Source organism: Mesocricetus auratus, unplaced genomic scaffold, assembly GCF_017639785.1.
Source record: "Mesocricetus auratus isolate SY011 unplaced genomic scaffold, BCM_Maur_2.0 Super-Scaffold_100027, whole genome shotgun sequence".
Classification (NCBI taxonomy): domain Eukaryota; kingdom Metazoa; phylum Chordata; class Mammalia; order Rodentia; family Cricetidae; genus Mesocricetus; species Mesocricetus auratus.
Genome location: NW_024429208.1, coordinates 23,349,139 through 23,365,118, shown reverse-complemented (window position 1 = coordinate 23,365,118; position 15,980 = coordinate 23,349,139). Strand labels below are relative to the sequence as shown.

At 44.2% G+C, this 15,980-nt stretch overlaps 1 protein-coding gene across 2 annotated transcripts in view; it reads right to left on the bottom strand.

Annotated features, from left to right (window-relative positions):
• Window positions 1-1,501: 1,501 nt before the first annotated feature.
• Window positions 1,502-15,980, bottom strand: part of Sgpl1 (sphingosine-1-phosphate lyase 1) — a 51,182-nt gene continuing 36,703 nt past the window's right edge. For both annotated transcript variants that reach the window (XM_005070841.4, XM_013113939.3), the window contains exons 7-15: window positions 15,459-15,587; window positions 11,396-11,484; window positions 10,010-10,115; window positions 9,327-9,425; window positions 8,255-8,404; window positions 6,102-6,340; window positions 5,570-5,716; window positions 4,504-4,624; window positions 1,502-3,847 (exon numbers count right to left, since the gene is read on the bottom strand). In XM_005070841.4, the coding sequence (XP_005070898.1) occupies window positions 3,707-3,847; window positions 4,504-4,624; window positions 5,570-5,716; window positions 6,102-6,340; window positions 8,255-8,404; window positions 9,327-9,425; window positions 10,010-10,115; window positions 11,396-11,484; window positions 15,459-15,587 (1,221 nt within the window). In that variant the 3' untranslated portion in view covers window positions 1,502-3,706. The remainder of the gene's footprint in view (window positions 3,848-4,503; window positions 4,625-5,569; window positions 5,717-6,101; window positions 6,341-8,254; window positions 8,405-9,326; window positions 9,426-10,009; window positions 10,116-11,395; window positions 11,485-15,458; window positions 15,588-15,980) is intronic.

Here is a 15,980-nt window from a genome sequence, read left to right as displayed (position 1 = left end):
CAAGTGTGCTTGGCTCTGACAACTGAGGGCAAGGGAAGAAAGATAGAAAACATGGAGGACGGGCTATGCTGTGGATGGTCTTCCTATTCCACTTACCGTGGATCTGGATTTGAAAATGCTCACTTAGGTGGCTCCAAATCTGTACAAGGCACAAATCTGTATTGGCAAGTGACAGGCAACAGCTTTTAGAAACTAGTGTTAGTCACAGACCAACCCAGGTCACTGAAGTCCTAGGGGAGGGCACCAAACAGAGGAGGGGCAAAATGACAATCACATATAATCACAAGTGGAAAGAAGGCCAGAATCTCCACAGCAAGAAAAGCCTGTCAAACTGGGCCTGAGGGCATAGGCCTGGAAGCCACCTACTTGGGAGGCTGAGACAGGAGAACCAAAAATTCAAACCTAGTCTGGACAACTGAGTCAGAATCTACCTCAAAACTAAAAATACAACATAAAAAAGGGCTTGGAACACAGCTCTGTGGTAGGACTTTTACCCACTGTGTATGAGGCCCTGAGTTCAATACCCAGTATCCTGGGAAAGGGGCATTGTCAAAGCCTGACTTTTGCCTACCCAGACTATAATTGGTGACTATCAGAGTAGGTCTGCCATTGTTTTTGTCACCGCTGGGTATGGCTGAGGCAACCTGGTACCATCAAGAACCACACCAAAGACAAAAAGGTATGCAGCCATCAGCATCCCAGCTGCTCTTTAAGTTCAACCAGGTCTGTCCAAGGTAGACTGGTGATTGATCATCTTCAAGTGTACTGGGGACGGTCTTAGGGTTTTCTAGTGACCAGGGATCTGGGTGATTTGTTAGAATGCACTAAAAGCTTGTTGGTGTTAAAGCCGGGCTACCTGAACCACAGGAAGTCTTTTCTTTTTTTTTTTAAGATTTATTTATTTATTATGTATACAGTGCTCTGTCTGCATGTATGCCTGCAGGCCAGAAGAGGCACCAGGTCTCATTACAGATGGTTGTGAGCCACCATGTGGTTGCTGGGAATTGAACTCAGGACCCCTGGAAGAGCAGTCAGTGCTCTTAACCTCTGAGCCATCTCTCCAGCCCAAGCCTTCTCTTTCTTATTCAGAAGAGAATGTGACACAAGCACTCATTCATTATTACCCAGGAGTGTTATAGGCCCCCAAACCAAATGATGGGCTTCTGAATGCCCAGACAGAGCCACGTTGTCCAATTGGTAGGGGACCACCCAGATGGCTAATCCATGTTCTGGTACAAGTGGATGGAGAGGAAGTCAGGACCACGGCCCCAGGGAACTATGGGCCAGGACTATAGATCTCCCTGGCCAGACATAACCACAGTTCCTAGAGACAACAGTCCCTGCCGAAGTGCCTGGACATGATGGACACTGCAGTAGGTATGTCAACTTCACCACCAGGGATGGGGTGTGGGGGGGACGGAATGGGGGACTGTTCACCAGTTTCCCATTCAGCAACTGCTGTATTTGTGATCTGTCTACAATGAATGCAACCATCCAATGATTACAGTTTGGGACATTTAATTATTCAATTGTTTTTTAAGAGTTATTGCTGCAGTCAGGAAAGGGCATAGGAAATGGGGAGGTTAGAGAAGATAAAACAGTTTTCAAAGAGACAAGTACCATTTTCCAAGTATAAAACTGGTAATATTAAAAGTGACATGGCAGTATATTCACAGTAATACCTATGACTAATACAGAAACAAGACAGTACAGTGTTTGCAGAAGCTACTGTGGCACCTACTAAGCCACCTGATACTAGACATCCTACCCACCCCCGACAATGGCTAGGCACGGCATGCACACGCAAAGACACACGCAATGAAAGCCTGAAGTGACACTAAAGTTCCTAATCATAAAGTAGCTGCAGCAGGACCCTCTGGAAAACACCATCGCCCACACCAGTGCTGTCACAAAGAAGGGAGTGGGTCAGTTCCTGGTTCTTCTGAGACTATAGAAGACCTGCCTCTCCATTTTAGGTACTGGCAAGCCAGTGGTGCCTGCTGGGTGGTCCCCGGTCCTCTCCAGCATGATGTACTGTAGACCCAGAGATGAGCCCTGCACAGCTCTAATCACTGGAAGTGCATGGGCTCAGGAACTCGGTCTCAAGCATCCCTCCACCCTACAGTGCACTGCAGAGCGTACAGGAGGGAAGTGCACGTACGCACTTGCCCTTCAACGAGCCAGCTACTAACGGTTATGGGGTCAGAACTTCCCAAGGAGGGTGAGGGAGAGCCTGGTGGCCTGGCTCCCCCAGCCAGCAATACTTAGGCTGAATACTCAGGAATCCCTGAGAAAGGAGGGAACAAAGCAAGGCTCCTGCTGACTTGTTCCACACACAGACACCCCTTGAAGGCGGGTCCATTTCTTCCAGGGCCTGGGTGAGGAGTAAGTTTACTACTCACAGCTGGGGAGAAAGGCACACAGTATGATCATCAGAGCAGACAGGGCTCAGCCTAGATGAGAGCCCCCATCCCTGAAAAGGAGAAGCAAGTGGGACGTTAGCATGGGGGTTGGTCCTGTCCCTGTATCACTCTGGGCAATCAGCCTTATGAAGGAATCCAGGCCCCAGTGAGTAATGGCTGCAGCCACGCCTTTCTACTACAAAATGCCTCTCTTGTCCTATGCTGCTTCCATTTAGCAGGGGCTGAGGAACATCCAGTACCTGAAGCTAAATGCTGTCATACCTTTGGAAGCTGAGTAAGAGGGAAGGGGCAGGAAGAACACATTGATGGAGAAAGGTCCCCTGCACATCTTCACACCCACTGAGGAAAGTCAAGGACACTTGAGTGCTTCCTTCAATAAAAACAGATTCTCATTACATGATAGATTAAGGCAATGTGGAAGGGGAGGACCACCACCCACATGTGCACGTAGGTGCTTACCTACACTGCTATTCAAGAAAATATGGGAAAGGGTCTGGTTTTAGCTCATCAGGCCCAGGAGAGGACTCAGGTATGATCTACCCCTACTCCAGAGAGGCAGCACCACAGCCAGAAAGCCCTAGATTCTCTGAAAACATGTTCTTTTCCTACCCTCCAGAGATAAGAACGAACAAGGAGCAGTCCCACTGCCAACAGGCTTCTCCAAAGATGGTAGCAACCATGGTCATGCACAGAAGTCAAAAAGCACTTCAAGCCCTGTTAGGGGAGCATGCTCCTGTTATGCAAAAAAGAGGTCAGTGGCCTCGACAACCTGTGCTTGGAAAAGTAAACAAACTGCAGTGAAAGTGATCCTGAGATCCTGAAGCAGAGGCTGAAATCACCTCCTGCTTGGGGCACAATAAAACCACCTGGGGAACACAGTACATAAATGCCTCCTGCCTGACAGCCAAAACATTTAACTGAGGTAGCAAAGACACCCTCTTGCTATCTCACACTTTCCCTAAGCAATCAGGACAGGTCAGAGTCACCACACAATGATTAAGTGAAGACGATGCCAAAGACGTTAGAGAAGAATATGGTTAAAACAATTTCTAGGGTAGCATTTATAAACCAGAGCAGACTCATTATGCAGTGGAATCCTTCGGGGTCTTCAAATTAAAAACCACAAAAGGAAACAAAAGGAGTCCTGAGGCTGAAGCTATCTTATGATTTATCGTATTGTGCTCTAAGGAGCAGGTCCAGATGTCAAGTTGTGTGTGGTCTGTTCCAAATGCCAAGAGCCTTCTGAAGGCCTGAAGCTCCAGGGAACTAACAAGGATCAAAGTTCAGCGGGGCTTTGGAGAACCATTCATCTGCCTTCCCTGAGTCACAGGGTCCGTACTATACAGGCTGTCCAAGAAGACGGTAGATATTTCTGCAACCATATTCCTGTCAATGGTTGCCTGGGCCATGCCATAGATGGCAGCCTGTAAATCCAACCAAGGACATATTATTAGTGATATAAGTATAGCCACTATTCATATATACCCAGCACCCATTCCCAGCCTAGGCATCCTATCCTTCCATCATAAAAGCAACTGCAATGTGTTGGTTTTCACAGGTACTTCCCAGCCTGCCCTTCCAAGTGAAGGGACTACTATATGGTATTTACTGTTTAAAAAAAAAAAAGTGCTCATAGCCTTTCCTGTGTCAAAAGTTTCTTTTTTTTTTTTCTTTCTTTCTTTCTTTTTTTTTTTTTTTTTGGTTTTTACGAGACAGGGTTTCTCTGTATTGTTTTGGAGGCTGTCCTGGAACTCACTCTGTAGACCAGGCTGGCCTGGAACTCACAGAGATCCGCCTGCCTCTGCCTTGGGAGTGCTGGGATTAAAGGCGTGCGCCACCAACGCCCGCGTGTCAAAAGTTTCTTAACAGACAGGATGAGAGCACCCCAGCTTCAGCTCAGCAACTTCTTCCTACCTCATCTGAGATACCCAACAAGGAGAAGCAGGGACCAGCAGCAACATTAACTGTTGAGAGTTTGTACACACGGAACAGGGCAGAAACAGACTCCAAACAGTCTGATTACTTCAGGTTCCCACACAACTCCTAATATCTCTACGTGGGGATGCCCTGGTATCCTTACCATTCCTGTGGTTTTAGCTTTAGGATTCTTCATGATTTGTGTGACTGATTCCCGGATATCCTTTAGGAACTGGATTGCCACCCGCTTCCGAGTATGTACTAATGTAATGCAGAAGTGAATGCTGTGGGAGAAGAAAAAGAGTGAGAAGGACAGACTCTGAAAAAGAAAGAAACCCTAAAATAAAGCCAGCCTAGTGGAGGATACACTGGCTGACTCCCAACTGCCGCTGTTCCTAGTCTTTGGAATCAGGCTCTTAAATCCATGGGTTTTTAAGTGAGAAGATCAGGGTTTTCAGCATGACCAAAACCACCTAAACCAAAATGAATACAGCTGGCTGCTCTGTCCTGTCCCCATCCCATAAACTGTCAATGGTGGCCCCTTAAATCATGTGTGTGAGCAAAAAAGGCTAAGGGGCTTTCATCTTAGAGGGTAAGTCCTGGTGGGGAGAGAACCACAGAACTGGGTCTTGAAGGACTTCAACGCTCTTAAGAAAGCCTAGCTCACTCTGGGGAAGGAGAGGGTCAGCACTGACAGTAAGCTGTGGAAGGGAGGCCATAGATAAGAGTACACACAGCTTGCATGATCAGAAACCTTTTAGAGGGCTTTGCATGAAATAAACATTACCCAGGTAACGGTATCTTAAGAGAAGCCAACTGACAGCTCTGGACAAGATGGGGCACTGACTACAGAGGCCAGAGAAAGGACAGAGGGAACCCTGACAAGCGACAACTTGCCTCAGGAGGCTGGCAGCCAGTTCTCCTTCTGTCTACAAACTCCAGTTGCTATCAATGTGCTGGGTTCTAAAAGCTGAACCCTGTATATCCGGTTACCTTGCTAGCTCAGCTCCAAAGGTAATGAAATGAAGGGAGGGGCATGGGCTTTAAGCGTATCTTATCAAACCGGGCCATGGCAGCACATACCTTTAAAGCCAGCACTTGGGAAGCAGAAGCAGGTAGATCTCTGTGAGTTTGAGGCCAGCCTTGTCTACAGAGCAAGTTCCAGGAACGCCAGGGCTGTTACACAGAGAAACCCTGTCTTACTCCCCTCCCAAACTAAAAAAGCATACCTTTTCGGGAACTGCAAGTAGTTAAAATTCCACCCCTTGGCAGCCATCATATTAGATAATCGGTAGATGTCAAAATCATGGGAGCCTAGAGCAATAACTGACAGTTGAGGATCCCCCAAAATGAAGATGTTTTTGATGTTTTCCAGTCTAAAAATAAGCAAATGAAAAAGAAATTGAGCTACTCCTCTGGTCCTTATCTCAGTTGATGAACACAGCCTACCCTCCAGGGACTTTAGTCTTCTCTTCTACATCAGAGGCCAGACTGGGATGGGTGATTCTTATGGAGATCAAAATGCCAGACAGAGTATCATAAATGTTCCAAGGCTTAAACTCTGTCCAGAACCACTGGCTTCTACCAGTTTACCCCACTCCTAAGTCACAGCACAGAATGCAAGTGTCCCCTCCCCCTGAGCACCATCTAGGTAAGTGTACCCAGCCTCTCAGGGTACATACACCACCAGGTACAGAGATACCTTGGGGCAACTAGGAGAAATAGCAAGAGACAAAGCGGAACCCCATTGCCCACACATACTCTGACTTGAGGAAGCGAGCAGTTTTGATGATCTGTTTGGTAGCTTCAACATAGCCGTTCTCACCAAAGTGCATCAAGGTGGCCCAACAGGCTGCAATGATGCCACCAGGCCGTGAACCAGCCATGCTTGGAGATGCGTAGATGCCACCTTGCCAATCTGCACCAACAAAGAACTGGTACCTCCTGTATTTCTCGTCAGAGTACAACACCACTGACGAACCTTTGGGAGCATAGCCGTACTGAGGGAAGAAGCAAAGAGGTCAGCGTGTGATTGTGTCTGACATCTCTGTCCACACTGTCACACACAGTAAAGCCTGCTTTTTCACGGGAGTTCTGTGATGCTGCCCTGATGCGTCCCATTTAGGCAAGGTTCATATTCAACAGTGTTAACAGGCAGAAGGAACTGGAGGGATGGGTTCCACATTTTCTCCATCAGGGGTGAAGAATCTGAGATCCAGGGGAAAAATTAAGACTCAGTTTCTTCCATCTCTCACTCAGTCTTTGGCTTTTCTTACTTAAAAACTTTCTCTGGCAAGCCTGAGCACAGTGGCATATACCTACAGTTCCAGTACTTGAGAGGTGGAGGCAGGGGGATCAGGAGTTCAAGGCCGTCTTTGGCTACATAGTTTGAAGCCAGCCTGGGCTATATAAATACCTTGTCTTAACAACAAAACAAAAAACTTCCTCTGAGATAGCATGTAAGTATGAAAACAAGGATAAATTTCTAGTAAAAGCCAGAAAAAAAAATGGAACCCAAGTCATTTGGAAGCTCAAATTATTATCTGATCTGATTCTCATCTCTTTTGCTCAACATTACACTCTTAAAAGAACATACTGGGTGTTCCAAATGCAAAACCACTTATCCTATCTTGAAAGATTGTGCAAGTCGATTCTTCTAGTGAACTCTTGCCACAGCTAGCGCAAGTTTCATTCCCAGACCCACAAAGGAATGGACAGTTAAAGGGGAAAAGGACACAGAAGTTGTCTGGGTGGTAAAGCAGATAGACTGTAATTAAAATTTATTGTAGATCATTAATAGTCTGAAAAACAACTCTTCACTATGATCTAGTTTAAAACTAGCTCTAGGGCTGGAGAGATGGCTCAGAGGTTAAGAGCACTGACTACTCTTCCAGGGGTCCTGAGTTCAATTCCCAGCAACCACATGGTGGCTCACAACCATCTACAATTCAATCTGGTGTCCTCTTCTGGCATGTAGGCAGAACACTGTATATGTAATAAATAAATAAATCTAAAAAAAAAAACTAGCTCTAGAAATATAATCAAAACAAGGTACACAACCCTGAAGCCATTAAGATTTTCTCTACATCTGGATATACTTTCAAGAGTTGCCTACTAAGATGGATTTCATCTCAGCCTACCATGGGTGGTGAGCACAGACACAGCAAACAGTGTAAACCTGTTGCAGCTGAACACACAGGTTTCTTTTTTTAAAAGGGACTCTGCTATTAGCAGATTGCCACTTAGGCTCAGGAACTCCAGGATCAATCCTCACCACCTTCAATAACCTCAAGACTTCAGAGATTTTTGGCACAAGGGTCCTGGCTGTATAGTCAGTTGACAGGGAAATCCTCAGCCCAGTATGAGCAAAGGACAAGCACACTTGTCCCCTCCACACTGTAAGCACCATCTGACAACTAACCTGACGACAGACAAAAGTCAGACTTTATTTTTTAAGTTGGTATGTGTGGCAGTTTGAAAATGGTCCCAGAGCATTATAGGGAGAGGCACTATCGGGAGGTGTGGCCTTCTTGGAGTAGGTTGTTGAGGAAGTGTGTCACTGGGGGTGGGGGCTGAGATCTCAGACGCTCAAGCTAGGTCTAGTATGACATTCTCTTTCTGTTGCCTTCAGATCCAGAAGTAGAACTCTCAGCTACCTCTCCAGCACCATATCTGCATATATGCCACCATGATTCTCACTATGATGATAATGAACTAAATCTCTCAACTGTAAGGCAGCCCCAATTCTATGTTTTCCTCTGTAAGAGTTGCCGTGGTCATGGTGTCTCTTCTCAGAAACAGACACCCTAACTAAGACAGTATGCGTGTGGAGAGACTAATGTTTCAGTCAACTCTTTTTGAGGAGAATAGTTAAAATCATCAGCTGTCATCAATTGGACACTTCCTTAGCTCACCTTATGAGTATCTGCTGAAATGCTGGTCACACCTTTCACCCGGAAATCAAACGGTTTCTTCAGTGGGTACCCTGCTTTCTCCATGAAGACAATGAGGAAGCCCCCCAGACAAGCATCCACATGAAAAGGGATTTTATATTTGACAGCCAGCTAGTTAAAAAAGAACATATGAGAATATAAATAAGCCCTCAGCAGGATATGAGTGGAAGGATGGGCTACTCTAAACTACATCCTGTAAGTGTTAAAATGTGGCTATATGTTTACATATTTGAAGACAGTGTCTCATGTATACCAACTTGGCCTTGAATTTGATATTTAGCCCATGGAAAATCTTTAACTTTTCTGATCCTTCTGTCTGAGATGACCAGTATATGCTACCATGCCCAATTTTATGGGGTAATGGAGATCAAAAATTCGTATTTCATACTGACCTTGGAGTGCAGTCTACCAACTGATCCACAACCCCAGACCCCAAATAGTTGTTTTTAACATTTTTAAAAATATTTTATTTATTTATTGTATATACAGCCTTCTGCCTGCAGGCCAGCAGAGGGCACCAGATCTCATTCAAGTTGGTTGTGAGCCGCCATGTGGTTGCCTGAAATTGAACTCAGGACCTCTGGAAGAGCAGTCAGTGCTCTTAACCGCTGAGCCATCTCTCCAGCCCCCTTTAACGTTTTAAAATGGAAGTGTATTTTCCATGTATATTTAGTCTTCAAAGAGTCCATCTGAAATGTATTTCATGTAATTTGTATTTAAATATGCCTTTGCCTCAAGCTCCCCCTACCATCATGTGAGAAAATAGCAGAGCTCTGATTTAACAGCCTCTAGAGGGGAAGGTCTTACTTCAGTCATTATTACATGGCAGGCATGCTCCTAATGGCAGACTACTTCCTGGTTGGAAACTAAGAATCAGAGGCTCCCAAAAGAAGTATAGGGGCTTACCTTAGGGTTGATGAGCGCTAGAAATCCCTGCTGTGTTCAAACTTAAAATCAGAACTCCTTCTCTTCACAAAGCCCTGCATTACCACATCTATTTTAAGTGATAATCGGCATAGCCCGAATTTCTCACCTTGGCCACTTCAGGGATAGGATCTATCACACCATGAGGAAACTGTGGGGCAGAACAGACCAGCATAGCTGTGTTCCTGGAGATGGCTCTTCTCATTGCCTAGGGATGGAAAGGTTAAGAGAAGTAAGAATCGTAGTCTTTTGCTGTAAGGACAATAGGGACCACTGGCTCAGAGTCCAGGTTCCTCTGTCTCTGCACCCTGGGAGAACTGCCTTCTGCTATGAAGGGTGCACGCAAGCCCACATGGAAATACTACCTGAGAACAATACAACCTCTATGGAAATAGAAACAATACTGAGCTAGGAGGCAAAGGAGCCACCTGGGAGTCCCAGCCTCACAATCTACCAGTGACGATTTAGTAGAAACTTGACTTAACCTTATAATAAAATGAAAAGTTCCTCTTCACATACATGAGACATAAAAACATGTTCAGGTCTGTGAAAGGGAGTGTTGGGGCAAGTTCACCCATGCTCATTTTACAAATAAAGGAAAGAAAGTAAAGGTGTTGCAAGTAAAATCTGGCTCTACACCAGCAGAGACCAGATCGTCACCTTTTAGCACTCAGAAACCTAGCTGTCTGTCACACTGCCTGGCTGCTTTAGCCTGAGCAGGGGAATCCATCCGTGTAGAACACAGAGGTGGTCAGTGTGACACTCTGCCCCTCGAACCTTCAGAGGACTCACCCGCACATCCACCTCCATGTTCTTGTCCTGCGCAACACGCACAATCTTCATCCCAAAATAGTGAGCTGCTTTGTCAAATGCGGCATGGGCGCTCTGAGGAGCCACACTAGGCAATGGGGGAAAGGGGGCTAATAAAATGCAGAGCACAACAGGATCCAGGAGAACACTGCAGCAACTCAAGTCACCAGTTAAAATGTTTGATTACCTTCCTTCACACTGTTATGTTTATGTTTTCTTGGTATAAACAAAAAGAGCCAGCCTATTGATTTTCTGCAGACAATTTCTTCCTGTTATATTTAGGACTTTTTGCCTGGGGGGGGGCACGACACACACTGGACAACATGAAGGAAAACTCAGAACACAAAAGGACACAAAGCATAAATTGTGCCAGACAGAAAAAGGCTATCACACAGAGGGTGCAGATACACTCAGACCATGCAGAGAGCCTCTGAGAGAAGCAAGGTGCAGATAGTAAGGCTGCCCACCAGACGCAGAGCAGCAGCCGAGCCTCAGGCCAGAGGGGCCTGCCAGCCCTGAACAATCATCCACCTATGAAAAACTAAAATCTGTCTCTCCCACATGGTTACAATTAGTTTTCAAATAATGTTCAAGGAGAAAACAGTCAGAGATACGTATTTGCTCTCAGATATCCCTACTACTCCACTCTCACCATTACTGATTCCTTTAAGATAGAAAAATCTTTACAATGACTAAGTGTGAAGCACCAAAGGTTTACATGTGAAGATGATGATGGCAGCCAGTTTTGTTCTCATAGGCAAAGTGAGTCAGTCAGTCTGATGACACACAGAACAAAAACCACTTAGTTACCTATGCTTGGAGAAAAAACAAAAAACACTAGCCCAAAAGGTATGGTATCAGTACCCTGTACAGAAGGTGGTTTAGAGGAAAGTCAGCCAAGAACCAAAATTATACCCACACCAATAGCAATAATAGTAACTAAACATTTAAAAAAAAAGTTGTTTTTAAATTCTTCCTTCTAGAAATAGCTCTCAAATGGAAATGTTCCTTCGGAGTACTTGAGCTAGTCTAAGGTACTTCATAAACTACAGTACAAAGGCAACTTTCCTTAGGCTCTGGATAAATGAACAACAGGGGACTCAGAGACGTAGTCCTCTACTGTCTCCTCTGGGAAAAGGATGCCATTCTCAGCACCAGTGTCCACTGTGTTTAAGCTCGCATCACCAACTGCTCCATTTAGAAGACTAGTGGATGTGAAGGGAAAAGGCAGAGAGGGGCTGGGCCAGGGAGAGAAGGGGGTTGGCATTGTGGGAGGAAGAGAAGCAGCAGAGAAACAGATTGGGCTCAGCTGATACCACACTGCCCCAAACAGACAATATCAGAGGGGAAACAGACACACATACATACATTTCTGGAGTTTTGATCCCCTTCTCTAAGGCCAAGTCCCGATAAGCCTTGCAAGCCATCAGGATGCTTTCTGTGCCCCCAGAAGTCACCTACATAAAGAAAAGAAACTTGAAGTAAGTTAAGGGTAGGGATTAGGAGGTACAGCTCTCTTTGACCTTAAAATGTTGGATGCATAAATGGACAAGTGTGTGGGCACTGCTGCAGATACTGTCCAGAAGGACAGTGTTCGTCAGAGACAACAGGGTTACAGGGTGTGCCAGTGTCCAGTAACTGAAACCCAGCCTGACATTCAGTAAATAAACCCTATTAGTAATATCTGAGCTTGAATGATTTCCCAACAAGCTGAAGGCTACTGCACTGAGCTAGAAGGATCTCATCTTAGACTCAGTATCTATGAAGAGTCATACATTCTTGGTTTTTCTTTTCAAAATGAAAACCCAAGACCCTAAGCAATTCATTCAGTGTTACCCATTATATCAGTTGATAAGAAGTAAAACTTTCTGCATTTTGGATTATATATTAATTAGAGATAGAATGAAGAATGATTATTAAACTTTCCTAACATCTACATACAGAATAAAAATACCATAGTATATAGAATCCCAGTGGTCAAGAGTTAGTTATGAAGAAGATTAACTCAGAAAACTAAGTAATTTTTTTGACTCGGGAAGCCTTTCAGGAAACATGTGACTACCCTCCCTAAAATAGCTCATAGAATGTGAACACAGATCCCTTGTTTGTAGATCTCTATGCTGGAGAAGACAGACTGCTAATAGTTAACTCTACAAATCAGCAACAACACCCTGTGGTCTAGCTAAAACCTCAGATTTGTCACATGAGCTACCAAGACAGCTGTGTGAAAAGCGAGGAAAGTACCAGGCCTTACACAATTGCAAGCCTGACAATGACCAAAACAAGAACACTTCCTAATTCCTAGTCATCTACATCATGTGTCCTGTCTTTTCAGGGCAGAAATTTAATTATGGAGTAAGAAAACAGAGGCCACAAGCCACCTGTGTCTATCAACTTCTTTCAAAATATATAAAACTTCACTCTGAGGTATGTGTTTAAGAACACAAAACATTTTCTTTCAGATATGGCTGAACAGGGTGGCATTTATGCAAGCCAGCCAAAGTACCTGTAATCTGATTTTTTTAGTATATGAATTTGCCCTCTTATCCATTGTGATTGAGGTAAATGAAGTTAATACAAGGAAAGATAATTTGAAGCAGAAGAAAAAGGTCTGAGAAGTGTTTAAGACCCACAGCTAGGTTCAGTCTAAAGATTTCCCTTTATTTTGGCCTAGTCTTCTTGCTTCTCTCAGCAGTGAACAGGGCCCTTTTCACCAAAAACAGTCCATCAAGAGAGACATACAGAGAGAAGCAAAGACAAAAAAAGAGAAAGAGACCAAGGGGAAGGAGAGAGGGAAACAAGGAGAACATTCTATAGAAGTCTAAACACAAGAAGAGACTGGGAATTGGACATCATCCTTTCTCCTGGTCCCTGCCACACCACTAAAAAGAGGATAACTGGAGAAACACAAGGTTTAACTGCAGCAGTATGACAGTCCTTAGGATTGTATTTCTGTATTAATATGGAAGGCTGATTACTTATTACTTCAAAGAAATGAGTAAGGAAACAACAACAACCCCAAGAGCTCTGCAATAATCACCCCCAAACAAGGAAAGAGAAAGCTATGTAACAAATTTCAAACACTGACAAAGAAACAGTAGCACACTACAGATTCAGAGATACAATGAAATGATGCCCAGTGGACCCTGGAAATCAGGGTTGTCAGCAAAGTCTGGGAAAGTCTCATGACCACACCCTCCTGGCCACATCTTCAGAAAGGCAGAGGTTTCTTATCCTCTTCCTTTCTGTGTGTAGTGGACATGAATGATGGGAGATAGAAACACACAAAAAGACAGAACAGCAAATGAGTAAAGATCTCCGGGATTCGTGGTGAATTAAAGCTCAAAGTAGACTACCCTCTTTCAACTGTGCAGACAGCACTTTTAATACAATCTCTGAAGAACAGACCCTAAAGTTCAAATAAAGGAGGAACAAAACTTCAGCCAGCTGGGCAGACAAGTCACCCATCTTGAGTCAGCACAAACAGACCATCAGGAGAGACCACTGCAAGAACCAGGACGAAACAAATGGTGACTATTGTAAACATGGGGTTGGTGTATGAAAAATAAAAGCCCAACTTTGTAAGGAAACAGCTGAAGGTGCTTTCTCATAATGGTTTCTCACCATAGCACTTTGGTTCCCAAATTGTAGGTCAAGACTATTGGAAAACACATATTTCCAGTGGTCTTGGGAGCCCTCAGCCATAAATTAATTTTTATTGCTACTTCATAACTGTAATTTTGCTACTGAGTGCTAGTTGTCTCAGTTCCTAAGATCACTAGAAATGCATATTTCTGATAGTCTTGATCTACCGGTTAAGAACCACTGCTCTAGTACATAAAATCATAATTCAGTACAACAGATCAAAACCAGACCAAAAAAACCCAACAACAACAAAATGAGACACACATCAATGACAAAGAGCAAATGGCACTCCCACAGAAGGAGTAAATATGTCAAGAACAGCAAGAAACAGAATCAACACCCCTGAAAATACAAATTCTGACTCAGAAAAAAAGGTCTGAGATATGTTTATAGTGAATCCAGAGTTAGAAAGAGACAGACCAATGCCACTCTCTACTTAGAGAGCTGTGTAGTGTAGTCAATGCCTGGACAGCTGGAGACTCAAGGAATCATGCAAATGCCTACATAGCCTAGAGGAGACGTGAGGGTGGGACTGGAGAGTGGGCTCCGTGGTTAAGAGCACTAGCTGCCCTTCCAAGGGACGCAGGTTCAGTTTCCAGCTCCCACAGGGCAGCTCACAACTGTCTGTGACAGCCGGGCGGTGGTGGCGCACGCCTTTAATCCCAGCACTTGGGAGGCAGAGGCAGGAGGATCTCTGTGAGTTCGAGGCCAGGCTGGACCAACAGCCTCCAAAACAATACAGAGAAACCCTGTCTCGTAAAGAAAAAAAACAAAAAAAAAACCAAAAAACCAAAACAACTGTCTGTGACTCCAGTTCCAGTGGATCCAACACCCTCACACAGACAGACACACAGGTCAGATACCAGCGCACATAAAAATTAAATGAATAAATAACTAATTTTAAAAAAGATGTGAGGGTAAGAAGATTCAGAGGGAAAGGGGCTTTCCACTGATTTAGACTTGTCATGTGAGAAAAATAGGACAGCACTTCTATTTCCAGCAACACACAGTTGATACCCTAAGCGATTTTTCTAACAAAAAAACTAAAAAAGCTTGACAAAGCATTAACAATTATATCCATCACTGAAGTAACATTAAGAACTAGCTGAACCCTAAAACAAAGCACAACCCAAGTTTCTACAAGACTATCTGACAAAGCCAGATTTTCCTCTAACAATGTGTCCACCAGGGGTTTGCCCAAGACCACAGAGCAACAGGAGACTATAGAAAGCCCCAAACTCCCCTCTGTACAACACATAAACCTTATCAGTATGGAAGAAAGTGGCCTTTTCACTGGGGTTAAGAAAAGCACTTTAACAAAAAATGCCGAAAAAGCCAACATACCAACAATCACAGCACTTGGAAGAAGGAGGCAGGAGTTTTAGGAGTTCAAGGTTACCCTCAGCTACAAAGAGGTTCGAGGCCAGCCTGAGCTTGACTCCATCTCAAAAAGAAATGGGGGGGGGTAGATAAATGGCAATTAATAGGTATATGGATGAGTAGGTGAAAAGAGGGGGAATAGTCAAGTAGAGAGATGTGACAAAACACCTGGTGAACCCACACTGTTCTTCAAACTGTCCTAGCAACTTTATATAGGCTTAAAGATTTGTGAGAACACGAAACTGAAGAGAAAAAAATACCTAAAATATATACCAAAATGTTGACACTCAGGATTCCAAAAGTACAAGTAACATTTTAAAATTGCACTTCCTCTAGATCATTCTATAATAACAATGTAGTGATTGTATAGTAGACTATTTTAAAACTTCTATTATAAGCCACTTACACATCCACAGGAATCTGGTCCCCCATTGAAGAGGGAACAAGCCATCCTTACAATTTCTGCCTCTAACTTCCGTAGTCCAGGGAAGATATCTGGATGCAGTGGATTGCTCCATGCAAACTCCCCATAAGCCTGCAAAGAAATGCAGAGAGGTATAACATAAGACAGGCTGTCACACCAAACAGGGCAAGAAACGATGTGCTGAGTAAAGTCTTCAGGGTTAGGGTCCAAGAGTGAGAACAGGAAAAAGGGTAGGACCTATCCCCAACTTAAAGATCAAAATATAACGGAAGAGACAGACATGGACACAAGTGGTTTTGCAATGTGATAAGGGAAGAAATAGAAATGCAGTTCAAAGTATTAAACTGTGCCAGGTGATGGTGGCATTCAGCTTTAATCTCAGCCCCCAGAAGGCAGAGGCAGGCAGATCTCTGAGTTTGAGGCCAGCCTGGTCTACAGAGTGAGTTCCAGGACAGCCAGGGCTACACAGAGAAACCCTGTCTCAAAAAAAAAAAAAAAAGTATT